We start from the raw sequence: 15,925 nt of genomic DNA on the forward strand, positions 1-15,925 counted from the left end.
AGGGAAGCCCCCTGTCTGCTTTTTTATGACTATTCTGACTTTTAACTGACTTTTCAAAAGTTACTCAGCAGTGGAAATGGTTTAATCTTTTGCTGTTATTATTTGTAATAGTTACCAAAAATATTAGAGCCCAGCCTAACTGATCTATCTTAAAATTTTTTCAAGGCAGGTAATTTGGCTACAAGGAAAGGGGCAACTAAGATAACTTAGTTAAGTAAGCAGTAACTTTTATTTATTCCAGGGGTCTGGGGGATAAAACAAAAACTGAAATGACAGGATAAGTAAGGATGACTCATACATATTATATAGCTTGGGAGGGTCACTGTTTTCTGGTTCACGTATCTCAGCTCTGTTAGACAAAAGCCAGCCAATCTACATATTTCCTACAACAGCCTTCCAACCAGTATTTATTAGGCTCTTCCTTTATAACTTTTTACACAGCCACTGCATTTACCATATTCAGACCAGGGAATAAGAACTTTACTCTGTACTCAGGAATCAAAGCACTAGTGTATGCAAGGACCAAAGAGTGGTCTGAAAAATGATTTGGTGGCAAAGTAATAGAGTGATGAGACCACTGTATACTGTTTATAAACAGTATTACAAAGGATGACTTTCTGTTAGGTGCAAGTTCTAAAGAACTGTTAAAGTTATTCCATACATTGGGGAGTGAAAACTTGACTTTAGGATTGTGATAATTTTTTTAAATTAGAAATTGTCAAGCTATATGAGCTTTATATTACATTGGGTTATATTTTCCTACTCATTTTTTCTCCTGTTAACCTTGTGGAAATGCTATTCAATTAAGTAAATAAGTACTAAAGTTTTTAACTACTTTTGGTAGCTGGTTTGATGGGCGTTACAATTTGAGATTAGAAGTTGAAAATGAAAAGGGTTGTGATTTATGCCCCCATATATAGTACAAATGAAATGATTATATATAGCAATTGCTTTTCTTTCCTTTCCCTAACCCTTCAATCTTCATTACCTCTGCTCATTTCTAGCTCGTTCTAAATCTTACATTTACACACACACTTACTTTTTGGTGCGATTCGACTTATATCCCCTACCACCAAGCGTATGTGGACAAGATCTCCTCATTACCATTTCATATTTCCATTTTAATATCTGACACCTACAGTCAGTGTTAGGATAGTATCTTTGTGTGCTGAGCCAACTGTTTCTAATTTCTAAATCCATATTCTCTCTTTCTCTTTGCTCTTGACAGAAGGCCACAACCCATGTACTCCTTATAGAAACAAGCACGTTGGAACATACCCTTTCTCAGGGATTGCGAGGGCTTGAGCCCTCACAGAATCTGAGCCTAAATATATTTTTTATTCCATTAAGTCACGTGAAGCAGTTTTTGCTCCAATTGGGTAAAAAGTTAAATGAGAAATTATAAAAGTTTTTTTTTTCTTTTCAGGCTTTTTATATTAATATGGGATATTGCTATAGCCCTAGCATGTAGGAATTATTACTCATCCTTTATACCTTTAAATATTTAATTTTTAATACTGACGCTGAAAATGCTTTAAACTGTCCTTTTCCTTCATAGGCATTTGGCACAAACCAAGAGGATTATGCAAGTTACATTATGAATGGTATCATCAAATGGGGTGATCCAGTTACTCGAGTTCTAGAAGATGGGGAGCTGCTGGTCCAACAGACTAAAAACAGTGACCGCACACCATTGGTTAGCGTCCTTCTGGAAGGTGAGAAAAAATGATGTGATAGCATCAAAAGCTGAAAAAAGAAAAAGAAGCACTTTTACAAAGCCATTTAGCACATTCCAGAAAAATGAATTATTTTCAGTTCTAAACCTGTTCATGATTTGAAAATAGCAATCCATTCTGTGTTCCGATATTGTGCACGAATTTAAATCTTCTTGGGTTAGAATGTTACTAATGAATGATAGCAACTAGTTTTCTTATAAGATTGTATCTAAATTTCTATGTTACTTAATAGACTCTATGATATCACATAATATTCAATTCAATTAAAAAAATATTCACTGAGTATTTACTGTGTCTTAGGCATTGAACTGGTTGCTGGAGACACAAAGACATTCACAGAGTTGAGTCTGGTCATGAAAAAGCCATGTAAACAAACAAAAAAAACAAACAAACAAAAAAAGCCATGTAAACAAATACCTAACTACCATGTATGTGTGTAAGGGTATGTGAATGCAAGTCATTTTGCCCAAGGGTGATCAAAGAAAGTGTTCAATTTAGATTTTGTAGGATCAGTTAGGATTTTACCAAGTAGACAAAAAAGGAAGGACATTGTACCAATTATTTTTTATAGTTATAATTAGTAGAACAACAGAAAAGTTCAGTGAGTCCACATGACAGGGGAATCCAGCCCCTTCCAAAGGGCTGGGGGTGGGGGCTCCCTGAGAGAAACACATTCAGCCAAGACCTAAAGGACGAGGAGAAGCTGGGCGTGCATAGTAACTGCGGAAGATGTTCTAAACAGAGGGACCAGCGTGTGAAAAAGCCCTGGGCTGGAAGGAGACTGAACCAGAAAGGGAGATTGGCTAAGACATGAGACTGAAGAATTAGACAGGAGCCAGTTCGTGCAAAGCCTTGTAGACCATGTTAAGGATTTAGACTCTGTCCAGGGGGCAGTGGGGAGCCATTTGTAGGATTTTAAGCAGTGAAGTGACATGATCAGATTTATATTTTCAAAACGTCATGACTGCTTTGTGATAGAGAAAGGATTAGAGTGGCGAAAATACACAGGAAAGACCAATGGTGAGAAGCAGTTGCATTAGTTTTAATGAGAGCTGATTACGGTTTGAAGTACTGTAGTGGTAGGAGAGATGGAGTTATGTAGACCCTTTTGAGAAATATTTAGGAGGGAGAATAAAAGAGACTTTATGATAATTATAATAATGATTAATTAATTATTAAGCATAATTAAGCTAACATTCTTTGAACTCTTAACTATGTGCCAGTCAGTCTACTAGCACTTTACATATACTTTCTCATTTAAACCCCACTTCAATCCTGTGGGGGCAGATGCTGCTGTTATCCCTATTTTGTAGATAAGGAAGCTGAAGCTTAGAAATAGTAAGTAGATTAAAAATGGGGAGAGATCAAACATGATCCCCAGGTTTCTGGTATTCACGGCCGGTAAATGCTATTGTTTACTAAGACTGGGAACGCTAGTGGAGAAGTACATTTCAGAAAGAAAGATCATGAGTTCAGTTTTGGACACATTAAGTTCATGGTTCCTATAGGATAATTGAATGGGAAATGTTGAGTAGCCCACTGGATATGTGGGTCTAGTGCTTAGAAGAGAGGTCTCGCTGGCAGTATACATTCATGAGTTGTCAGTATGTAGACTGTTGTTGAATCCATGGGAGTGGATGAAGTCACTTACAGAAAGGGTAGGTTGAGAAGAAATGGGGGGCCTAGGACTAATCTCTGAGGTGTGTCAACATTTAAGGACTAAGTAGAGCAGGAAGAGTTGACAAAGAAGATTGAGCAAAAATAACCAGAGAGGTAAGAGGGGGGAGAAAGAGAATGTGCTGTCACAGAAGCCAAGAAAAGTATTTAAGGAAAGAAGAGAGGTATAGCTGATTCACTTTGCTGTACAGTAGAAACTAACACAACATTGTAAAGCAGCTATACTCCAATAAAAATTAATTATAAAAAAAAGAAAAATAAATAAAGAGGAGAGTTATCAGTTGTATCAAATATTCCTGAGAGGCCAACAGATAAAGTGTTGGATTTGGCGACGTGGAGGTCATTGGTGACCCTGATGGGAGCCTGTCCCATGTAATGGCAATGGAAGCCATAGCGTTTGTTTGAGGATGGATGGAAGGTGAAGAGTGAAGGCAGCTGGTGTAAATGATTATTTAGGGAGGTTCCATTTCGAAGGGAGAAGGCAGAGTAGTGTTGAGAGTAGTGAAGTCAAGAAAGAGGTTTTTTTTGTTTTGTTTATTAAACTGTCATAGACTAGAGCATGTTTAAATGCCGTTGGTAAGGCTCCAGGGAAGAGGGAGGGGTGGAACATATCGGGGAGAGGGTACAGTCAATAATGTCAGGTTTCTCACAGATGTAGAGAACAAATGTATGGACACCAAGGGGGAAAGTGGTGTGTGTGTGTGTGTGTGTGTGTGTGTGTGTGTGTGTGTGTGTGATAAATTGGGAGCTTGGGATTGACATGTATACACTAATATGTTTAAAATGGATAACTAATAAGAACCTGCTGTATAAAAAATAAAATTAAAAAAATAATAATAATGTCAGGTTCCTGAGAAGATGGGAAAGAATGATTGGTCAATTTATGGTTGGAAGAGGGGCACATCTTTTATTACACAGAATGGAAGGAGGAGATGTCTAAATATAAGTAAGTAGCTTTGGTTGCTTTCATGAGAAGACCTGAGTCTTTAGTTTCCTAGCTCTTTAAGTCACGTTTGCTTCTAATAAGGCAGTTTTCTCTGCCCCTAATATCACCTCCTACGAAGATTGTATTTTTTTGTCAGACAAATGATTTGATAGAACTAGTAACATAGGTACTGATATGCATTTGAATGCATTCTCTTTCTTTTTAAAGAAGCAAAACGCTTGCATTTTGTATATTTAGCCAGAAGTTTGAAAGATTAAGGTGATGTGAGAAAGAAAGAAAGAAGGAATATATTTCAGTATACTTTTGAGAGGTGCTAATCAGTTCATTAAATTTAGTTGCTAATAAATAAGAGAAAACATGTCTGCCGTGAAATTGTGTCAGGAATGTTAATGAGCAACTAGTTGAGGCCTCAGTACATTGTGGATAAAAGTTTAAACTTGTTTTATTCCTCTTTGCTTAGGTTGGCTTTTTTCCCCTGACTTGCTCGTATTGTTATGCAGGTCCTCCTCACAGTGGGAAGACTGCTTTGGCTGCAAAGATCGCAGAGGAATCCAACTTCCCCTTCATCAAGATCTGTTCTCCTGATAAGATGATTGGCTTTTCTGAGACAGCCAAGTGTCAGGCCATGAAGAAGGTATCAGGATTTTTACTTTCATTTTAATTTCCTATCTCTTAGATGTGTGTGCACGCGCGCGTGTGCGTGTGTACGTACACATGTACATATATATCTCTCCTTGTGTGTGTATATGTCTATGCCATGGCAGTTATGTTCTTCTCAAGTAGAATTAAATTATCAGCAGAATTTGGTGGGAAACAGCAACTGTTTTAGACATAGTATTTAACTTTGTAATGCATTTTTATTAGAGTATCCTTATCTTCCAAATTATGCTTTGTTTAGTGTGTATTATGATTAATTTTCATTTCTTAAGTTTGTATTGACTTGATTGAAAGATCACAGTTAAGATTGTTTGAGTAGAGTGGAGCAAATTCATTTAGGAATTTTTAAGTTCTTTCATCAATGTATAAAGTCAGACTAGGGTCAATTAAATTGACTGTATAGTTTGGGAAAGAACAGAGGTGTATCATTGGAAAGATATTCTCAAAACCCCTACAGAAAGATGGTGGTATATTAGATAGTAATCAGTCTGCTTGGCAGACTTAGTGCGGTCCTTGTCTTTTTACCTTTCTCCAAGTGCCATTTGTCACCTTCTTAATACAGCTGCTTTGAACCACTGGTGAAAGTTAGAACAACATAGAATCCTAGCACTGAAAGAACTCTAAGATCGTCTGGTTCATCGCTCTTACATTCAAGCAGGTACCATGTAAGGCATTTAGGATAGTAGGTGGTTGCTCATTAAAAACAGAAAAGAAAAACAACAAAAATCAATGCTGAACACTCTTAATGCCTGTTTCACCTCACTTAATTTCCATTGATATTCTGATTTTGCATACTCCCAGACAGTGAAGAAAGATTATTTTTTATATATTTAGTTGAAGTATTTATTTGACTTAAATCCTTTTTTTCATGCTTGATCTTTTATAAATAAGAACTTACTGTAAGTTAAAGAGATGTGAGAAAATCAGAATGAGGGGAAAGAATCTTGAGAATGGGCTTGCTGCCTAGTAAAGACAGCTCAGATGTTTTTACCTTGTTCTTAGGCCCTCACTTTATAAAGATGTAGGATAGAATTACCTTAGCTTTTCTTTAGGGAAGAGATTGAAGAGGAAAATACATTCTTTCAAAAGCAGACTCCAAAAAAATATAAGTTTGAGAAGTTAGTCTCATGTTTGTGCAGGTAGCAGAAAATCATTTGTGTAGATTGCTTGAAATGGATAGAGGAGGCGGAGCTTGGAACAGGATTCCACACCAAAACGTCAAGGTAAATATTCTGCGTAAGGTCTTTGAAGTTGAGTGTGAAAGCGAGGGAAATGTTGTAGATATAAGAACTTAAATATCATAGTCTGTTTATTCTGTGTCTGAAGTGAGACCTGTAGTATCTATCCTTCCCAGGAAAATCTGGACAGAATCACTAGGACCAGTAACCTCCCTAATGTAGGTAGGGGTTGCTTTTCTTTATTTTTTGGTCTTTTTCCCTTTAAAGGGAACCTTTAAACCGCTTTTGTTGAAAATTTAAATAGCCTTTGGAATTGGTGACCATTGAACTTAGCATTTAATTGAACAGCTGATTCTATTTTCCTAACTCCATCTATTCCTTATACTTGTTCAAAGTAGTCGTCTTCTGTGCATATGGTAAATTACTCCACTGCTTTCCACCAGCTGCCAGCTTCTACCTCACGTGTACTCTGAGATGTGGGTGGATGGTCCTGGTTTTTTCTATAAAGTTTTTTTTTGAAGTATTTTAGGCTCCTGCACATCAAAGCTGCTTTGCAAGTGTGAGATATTATCATTTTTATTATTTCAATCTCTTGCAAATTGACTTGAGGGGGGAAGGTAATATGTGCTGATTTTAGAGGCTTAAATGGTTAAATTAATGGCTTAATAACTTATGATTTAATCTTTAAATTGTTGAAGCCTTTCAAGGTAGGGTTTCAGATGAGTAGAAGGCTAAGGTGTATAAAAATAAGTGTCTATACAAGCTTACTTGAAATGGTTTGGATTCATGATTCACTGTCTGGATCATCCTTGTACCCTTAAAGTTACAAAAATCATTTCTGCTTCAACAGTATAATAAATTCATATTAAGACTTTCTGGGTTTTCCTTGGGAAAAAATATTATTCCTTGTGACTAAAGAACAGAACAGAGAAAAGAATGAAGCATAGGTGTCTTAGAAATATATTAGAAATACTGCAAAATCTTTCCCTGCAAATAGTTTTCACATTGTTGCCTAATGATAGATTGACAAAAGCCTGAGGGCTCAAACCCATCTAAAGGTGCTAAGTCTTCCAGTTTGCTTTTGAAAATGAAATATTAATGCCATTCTTTAGTAGTTCTAGTCTCCCTCCCACCATTGTTCTCTTCCCTTCTTTTTTTTTAGTGTGAAGATGGAAAGATTTTTTTTTTCAAAGCACAAATAATTTATAATTCTTTATCATTAGGGAGAAGACATTTCTTTCCTTTTAAGTGCTTCCCTCCCACCCCCAAAATGTAGCTTTTCCCAATTTCAAAAATAATTTAGAAAATGCAGAAAAGGATACAGAAGAAAATAAAGCCCATATTTGTCCTTCTATTTTCTTCTGTACTCAGATACACATACACACACACATATATTGGGGATCACATTGGACATACTGTTTTAAACCTGGTTCTTTCACTTAATATGAAATTTTTTCATTGTCATTAAATGTATCTCAATATTATGTTAAATTAATAGCTGTATAATATCCATTTAAACATTGCTTTTTTGTTGAACATTTATGTTGTTTCCAGGTTTTTTCACAATTATAAACAATATTCTGTAGAACTCCCAATCACTGCTCCCATTTTCTTATTACATTTTTCTGAGAGTAGCATCCTGATTTACTGGCTGAGAATTTGGACTTAGGTTTCAAATAGACCTGAATTTGAATCCCAGCTCCACTGCTCTTACCAGCTCTTATAGTCACTTAACATATAAGCCTCTGTTTTTTCATCTACCAAATGAAGATAATATTAATAGCTGCCTCATTGGGTTGTTATGAGAATTAAATGAGATGGTGATTTATGTACGGTATCACATAGTGCCTTGGGATATAATATGTGCTCAGTAAAGTATAGTGGTTGTTTTTACTTATTATTACTGCACATACATTTCTGGTTATTTCTTTAAGATAAATTCTCAGAATTGAGATTGCTAAGGTAAAAATATTAATGGTTTTCAAATTTTTATAAGTATTGCTATTAAAACTTATGTAAAAATACTAATGTTTATAAAGCCCACCTCTTAAGAAAGTTGTGCTAATTTACACTTGCGGCCCCATCATATAAGAATGTCGGTTTCCTTGGGCTCTTGCCCGAACTTGATGTTGTTAAAATATTTTTTGCAGAAACTAACATAACATTGTAAAACAATTATACTCCAATAAAGATGTTAAAAATATATATATATTTTTTTTGCAAATTTGATAGGTAAAAGATTGGCATTAAAATCATTTATTCACCTGCATTTTAATGACTAGATCCTCAGTTTTAAAGATTTTTCAAAATGTTTTGCAATGGCAATAGTTTGTGAAACTCAGAAATATTATAACACATTAATTTTTCTTAGAGAGAGGTGGTCTGAATACTTAAGTCATAGAATATCTTTATATACCATTTTATTACTTAAACCAAGAGATGAGTTTTTGTTAGTAGAGAGGGCCATTAGGCTTGCTTTAATGAGTATCTAAGATTTAATTGCAACTAAGGTATTCTTATTCACATACAGATGGTGCTAAAATATATGAAAGTAGTTTATTCTCAATTAATTTAAAATTCACCTTATACTTAATCTGCTTAATAAATCCTTTCTCCATAGATAAACTCCTCAATACTAGCAAAGTCTGTATGAAGTATTATCCTTACATTCTGGGGGGGATACTATGTGTTCCATTAAGATATTTGAAGTGTTCACAGATCTTTCTCTTCTCCCCCATTTTATTTTTGTTTCCCCAACTTTATTCTGTTTAAAAATTTTCATTCCTTTATCCATTTTTGCATCTATACTTTAAAAAAAAACCAATTTTACTAGTTCTATTAATGGCATTAAATGAACAAAAGAACAAAGCAGTAGAATTTGATTTTAACTAATTACCTAATGTTGGTGCTTTCCGAGTATACAATCAGTACAGAGGTGAAATAGAACAATCCGATGTGACTACATTGTTTGAACAAAATTAAGTAGAAAATTAGTGATTTATAAAACTATACCCATTAATAGCATAATATAGTCTTGTTTTTAAAAGGACTGAAAATTAATGGAAGAAATTTTCCTTTCCACTAGCTTTGCAAGAAAGAAATAATCTTCTTTGAATATCCTCCTGTAAATCCCACTGCAAATTGTAGTCTGCACAGAACAGAATCATGGTGCCTAATCCTCCTCTTTTCATGGTTTAGTCCATACAAAGAGCAGAGCTGGAAATTGGATCTTTTGACAGCAGTTACTAAGCAACAGAATTTGGATGTTTTTGGTTAACATCCTAATATATCATATAGCTGATTTGTTGAAGATTGTGCATGCATTAACTGAGAGAAGTGGACACCCCGGAAGTGACTACAGGTCCCTGTACTGCTGGGGGACGAGCACTTGTTGTTTTTGTTTAATACACTCTGTCTTTTGACGTTTGTATCTGTTCGGCACACAAAGGAAGATGGTGTATGTAGCTCTATAGTGGAATTTAACTTTCAGATCTTGTGACTTTTTATATTATTAAAAATACCCCACTCTGTCGCTCATGTCATGTGAAAATTTAAGAATTTTTCCTGAAAAGCAGGGAGAACAAATAAGGGATTTTAAGGTCATTCCAGGAAGCTTGAGTGCTTTGCCAAAAGTTTAGGTCCACTTCCTGAGGCAGTTTCATTAGAAGACAACTAATGTTTGCTTGGTCTGCTCCCAAGTTATTTTTAGAAACTAGAGATTATTACTGATAGCACCAATTTGAATTTGCTCATTTACGTTTTTATGTGCTACCAAATATGATTAGAGTATTCTTTCAACTAATTGCTGACAGATTTACTACATTAGGGATTTTCTAAGTCATCAAATTCCTACTGTCATCAGATTTCTACTAACTAGGTACTTCATGCTAGCCACTTCAGAACTGAGATGAGCTCTTACAGCCCCCAAAGAACCTGAAAATTTGGCTTCACTTACCTCAGAGCGCTAAAGAGTTTATAGAAAAAGGAGGACAGAATCTACTTAGTACACGCTTTGCTGTGGTTTGTGATTCTGAAAGGCTGGGATTAACATGGAGCTAATGCTGGCGTGTTCCCATTTGTATTCGTGTAGACTCCAGCGTCTGCAGCTGCTGCCCCTCCCCTGCACACAGGTGGCTCCCAGCTTGTCTGAAGATTCCAGGAGTGGGCTCTGTGCCTTGAGAGCTTGCTGTGTCCTTCAGGACCATAACAGACCTGCCCCTAAACCCTTGGCAGCAGGAGCCCCACACCTCCTCTCACAGGGCCTCCAGCATGCCTTTGCTGCAGTCCCAGGCCCCACACATTCCACGTTGTCTCTCATGACCCACTACACCTGCCTTTGCACCCAACAGTGGAGGCACCAGAGAGTTTAACGATGACAACCTCATTATGTCCACAGCTAGAGATAGACTATGGAACTCTGTTTTCTAGAGACGTTCTTCATCTTCTAGAATAGACCTCTCATTTTTTCCCTGTTGACTATTGACACTCTTTTCCACACTTTTCCTTTCTTCCGTTCTTCCATTCTGTTTCTTTAGCCTTCTCTTTCAGACTTCTCACCTGACTCTAAGAATACGTCTATTCTGCTAATTTTACCTGCTCTACAGGAAACTCCCTGATAGAACTAGGATGGCCGTACACTCCAATGTGCTGTGTGCAATCATGGTTTTTACCTGTTGTTCCAGCATGATTATTAACAACTCCCACCTTTCAAGTGTCCTGCTTTGCATGATAACTTCTATGATCCCCTTCTGATAACCTCTTCAGCAAGAAAAGACTTGAGCATCATACTTTCATCTTACTAAATGAAAGGATCAAAATTTAAGTTAATTTTTTAAAGAGTCTGTAAGATACCACTAGTAGCCCCAGCTTCAGCCCGCCTGGCTAAATGTTGTTTGGGCGTTTGGTCTGGAGCAGGCACTGTGTATTTGCTGTGTGCTGTTACTGACGGCAAGTTTGGCACTTCAGTTCTTCAATTCGAGCTGCGGCAGTTTGTACAATTTTACTTTTCTTTCATCTTTCCTTCTTGTACCTCTCCTCCTTTTTGGGTTTATCTACCTAAAGTTATGGTAGAACTTCCCAGCTCAGTATGTAAATATCTCACTTAGATTTTAGTCTGGCAGCTAAACGCATATATTTGCCAGTGGAATCTGAGTATCTCCTTATTTAGCCTTGGGCCAGGAAGCCAAGAATGGAAGACGCTGAGGAGACTAGGCAGAAACATGGATTCAGGGAAAGAGTGATGACCTTATATTACACTCGTGACTACATAAGGAAAAGAATGTGTGTGTAAGAAGTGAAAGGTGTGTGTGTGTATTTAAATTAAAGCAGAGTTAACTGAAACTGGTCAGATTACAACTGTAATTGCATAGCGTTTGTCATAGTTAGTTTGTTGTTAAGAGAGTTTGCTGTGAGTACTCCTATCCCCGTGGTAGTAATTAGTACATTAAGAGCTGTCTGTAAAAAAAACTAAATTAAAGACTGCTCTAGGTATTTTTCTTCTAAAATGTTATAGGTAACTCATGTGGTCAGCTGTGAAGTGATTTGTAATGCTTTGTGAATCACAGTATCTGAGATAAGTTAGTGAGACTGCATATAAATTTATCATCAGTTTAGACCCCAGCAGAGTCCTGAATAAGGTTCCTGTAGCCCTGTAAGCTTTAAGAAGGGAGAAGGGCTGATTCAGGGAAAGTGTAAAACTAATGCAAGTAGCCAGTCCATGATGTCTTGGGCCCCTGTGGCTTTAATCCACAATATTACAGCCTGTCAGACAGAATGATATGCTTGCATCAGAGCCCTTAGTAGAATTCTGAACAAATGTTTTAAAGAGCCAAGCATTTTTTTCAGTGACTTCTTAAAATCACCGGAGTTTGCAGGATACCACATTGGCTGCTATATGGTCCAGTTTTCAAAAAAGAGCAAAGAACCACAGTGGAACTGCTTCTAAACTTTTCCATTGTCTCTTCCATTTCTCTTCTGCTTCATCTCTCACCCACCACTCCCCATACACACAGCACCAACGCTGACACCTCTTCATTTTAATTCTTATTGACTGTATGTTAGTTCCTGCAGTGCTCCTAAATTTTCTCATCTCTGTGCCTCGTAATAATCAGTACACTCTGCTTAGAACACTTTCTTTCCTGTTTTTTACTGCACTGTTCATCCTTCAGGTCTCAGCTTAAATGTCACTTCCTAAATTTAGGAGACCATCGTTGACTCCATAAGCTCTTATCAGTAACAATAGGCTAAGTTATGCTGCGCTAATGAACAACGCTGAAAATCTCAGGGGCTTAACACAACAAAGTTTATTTCTTGCCCACATTACTTGTCCGTCATGACTCAGAGGGGAAGCTCTGCCATAGTTTCTCAGAGGTTCAAGCTAATAGGTAATAGACTCCATCTCACATGCGATTCCATGATAGCCAAGGCAGGATAAAGGATGTATGATGAATCAAGCAGTGGCTCTTAAAGCTCCTTTCAGAAAGTGATATACTCTGTACTCACATTTTACTACCCAAAGCAAACCCCATAATCATCCCTAACTTAAGAGGGGGTAAGGAAGTACAATCCTACCATGTGCCAGAGAGAGAACCAGGATGTGTAGGGTATCCCCAAGGACTACCACCGCTCCCGTGCTGTATACCAGCACATCATCTTGTATTTCCTCTAACATCGTGATGCCATGCTTTATTATAGTTACATGTGACCTTACTCATTACTCTTTCCATTGCCTTCATTAGTGCTTGACACATAATAGGAATTCAAAAATATTTGTTGAATGAATGAATAGAACAACACTCCAAGATTCAGTCCTTAGCTCTTTATTCTTCTAGTTCTACCATTTCTCCTTGAAGATCACATGCCTCTCTCATGGTTTCAGCAGTCATTGCCCTGAGGGTGATGTCCATACCCTGACTTCAATCTTACATCTCCAACTACTTACTTGGTATTTCTACTTGAATTTAATGCATAAATTTAAATTTATTCCTTCAGTAAATATTTATTGATTACTTTCTGATAAGGCATTATATGAAGTGATGTGGATACAGAGATAAATACAGTAGTACTTGCCTTCACAGGGCTTAAAATCTAGTGTAATATAGGGAAGAATACAATGAATCCGTTAATATATACACAATATACAAAATGCTATACCAAAGGAGAAGAGAAACAAGTGACTTACGGCAAGATGGAATTAGAACTTGTGTTGTTTCAACCATTGAATCCACTGAGCAGATATTATTACTAAATACTCTTCTATGCTGGGTACTGAGGATAACATGAATAAAGTTCTTTCTCCACCTCACAGTCCAGTGAGGAGACAGGTAGCTAAGGACGAAAGGCTAGGTGAGATTTTGATACAGTGTGGGAGGGTGACTGAGGGGTATGGGGGATGGTGCAAAGGAAAGCAACAGAGGCATTCTTTCATGCATGCATACAGCAAACATTTATTAGGCACCAGTGAGGCATCAGACCCTGAAAACATAATACTGAGGAAGACAATTCCTACCTTAAATAATATAGAAAAAAAAGAAAATATATATATATATACACACAGTATGTTGGGGAGGAACTTACCATCTAGATTGTCAACATGAGTTATTATTTTGTTTTTGTTGTTTTTGCATCTCTGAGGGCGACTTTTGAGCATAGAAAAGACCATGTGTAGCTAATTTGAGGTCTAAAAAATTAAAATTCAACATATTAAAATTATATAATTTAAAATCCAGTATTTTAACACAAAAGAAAACTTAAACTTTAAAAAGGTCCACCCCTGGGGCTTCCCTGGTGGCGCAGTGGTTAAGAATCCGCCTGTCAATGCAGGGGACACGGGTTCGATCCCTGGCCCAGGAAGATCCCACATGCCGGGGAGCAACTAAGCCTGTGCTCCACAACTACTGAGCCTGCACTCTAGAGCCTGCGTGCCACAACTACTGAAGCCCACGAGCCTAGAGCCCGTGCTGTGCAACAAGAGAAGCCACGACAATGAGAAACCCGCGCAACACAATGAAGAGTAGCCCCCCTGCTCGCTGCAACTAGAGAAAGCCCACGCGCAGCAATGCAGACCCAATACAGCCAAAAATAAAAACAAATAATTAAAATAAATAAATACATAATAAATAAAAATAAATTAAGTCCACTTCTTTTATTCTATTTGTAAGTCTAGTAAAAGGTAGTTCAAAAAGAGACTTTTGTAACAAATTTCTTTAAATATTTTAAACAATATTTACACATTTAAAATATTTTATTTTCTCTTTGACGTACTTCAGTTGTTTAACAAACAAAACATTCTAAATTTCAAAGTAAATCTATAAGTACATTTACTTAGTAATAAATTAAAACTAATAATATAACTATGGTGAATCTCAGATTACCATTACCATTTGGAGGGCTATTAAAGTTATATTTTACCTTCCAACATAAAAGTTTATCAAAATTAATTATTCAACTGCATATTTTAAATTGAACTAGCAAGGCTAATCTGTTAATCTAACATGGTAAATTAATTGTTACAGAAGTTTAAAGACCAACTATTCACAGATTGTCTTTAAACTTAATATGAAAAAGATTAATATTTTAGGTTTAATTTACTTTATTTCTATACCTAATTCTTAATCTTCTATAGTTAAAAGATACCCAGTAAGGAATATTGTGCTACTACAAACAAACTTGGGAGAGGCGTGGTTACCATCTTGGTGCACTGAGGTTACTTATCAATCAGATTAGGCTGGGATACAGGAATTAATTCTTACAGATGACACCAGTGGGATTCACTGAGCCCCAGTTATGGTCACTGGAATAGGAATGCCCAACATTTACAAAAAGGCTGGTCTCAAGGCCTTGAGCACTTACATTAAATTTATACATAAATTAATTCTTCTGTCTGGCTTGAAATTGCTACATCCTTGCCAGCATATAACAGCTTCCTTCACTGTTTGCTTAATTTGCATTTCTTTGGTTATCTTAAGATAATGTCCTGTTATCTTTTGTCTAGTTCTAACATGCATCTATCTGATCCTTTATACCAGCTTTAATTCTTTTGTAAACACTTTGGTTGCTGTGGTCTGATTTGAGTTGACAGAATTCTCTGCTTTCTGTGTTATTCCTGTTTGACAGGCCACAATTCTTATAGATAATAAAATGATACTCAGTTCTACCCTGCACATCCCTGTGGCTCCATCTAGCTCTTGAGTCATAACACTGAAGTCATGCTTCTGACATAGATAGGAGAGACCATTATGATAAACTTGATGGATTTGTCAGTTGATTAATTCCAGCTGTTCCTCAGCACGCCCCAATGTGACACATCCAGCTCTTAGAGCTGAAAGCAGCATTACCCTGCCCTTGCTCAGCCATGATCCAGCTGTGACATCTTGGGCAAGTCATTTAACTGCTTTGGGCCTCAGTTTCCTCCCTTTTAAATTGTAAGAACTCTTGGGCTTCCCTGATGAGGCAGTGGTTAAGAATCCGCCTGCCGGTGCAGGGGACCCAGGTTCTATCCCTGATCCGGGAAGATCCCACATGCCGCAGAGCAACTAAGCCCATGCGCCACAACTACTGAGACTGCACTCTAGAGCCCCCGAGCCACAACTACTGAAGCCTGCATGCCTAGAGCCCGTGCTCCACAGCAACAAAAGTCATCGCAATGAGAAGCCCACACACCTCAACGAAGAGTAGCCCCTGCTCACCACAACTAGAGAAAGCCCACACACAGCAACGAAGACCCAACACAG

The 15,925-nt window shown here is 37.1% G+C and overlaps 1 protein-coding gene across 2 annotated transcripts in view; it reads left to right on the top strand.

Annotated features, from left to right (window-relative positions):
* The window catches only part of NSF (N-ethylmaleimide sensitive factor, vesicle fusing ATPase), a gene marked incomplete at its 5' end in the record, with an annotated part of 155,985 nt that overhangs the window by 109,591 nt on the left and 30,469 nt on the right, over positions 1 to 15,925 (top strand). For both annotated transcript variants that reach the window (XM_082861331.1, XM_082861332.1), the window contains 2 exons: positions 1,559 to 1,715; positions 4,860 to 4,993. In XM_082861331.1, the coding sequence (XP_082717457.1) occupies positions 1,559 to 1,715; positions 4,860 to 4,993 (291 nt within the window). The remainder of the gene's footprint in view (positions 1 to 1,558; positions 1,716 to 4,859; positions 4,994 to 15,925) is intronic.

Source organism: Leucopleurus acutus (assembly GCF_964270905.1).
Source record: "Leucopleurus acutus genome assembly, chromosome: 19".
Taxonomy (NCBI): Eukaryota; Metazoa; Chordata; class Mammalia; order Artiodactyla; family Delphinidae; genus Leucopleurus; species Leucopleurus acutus.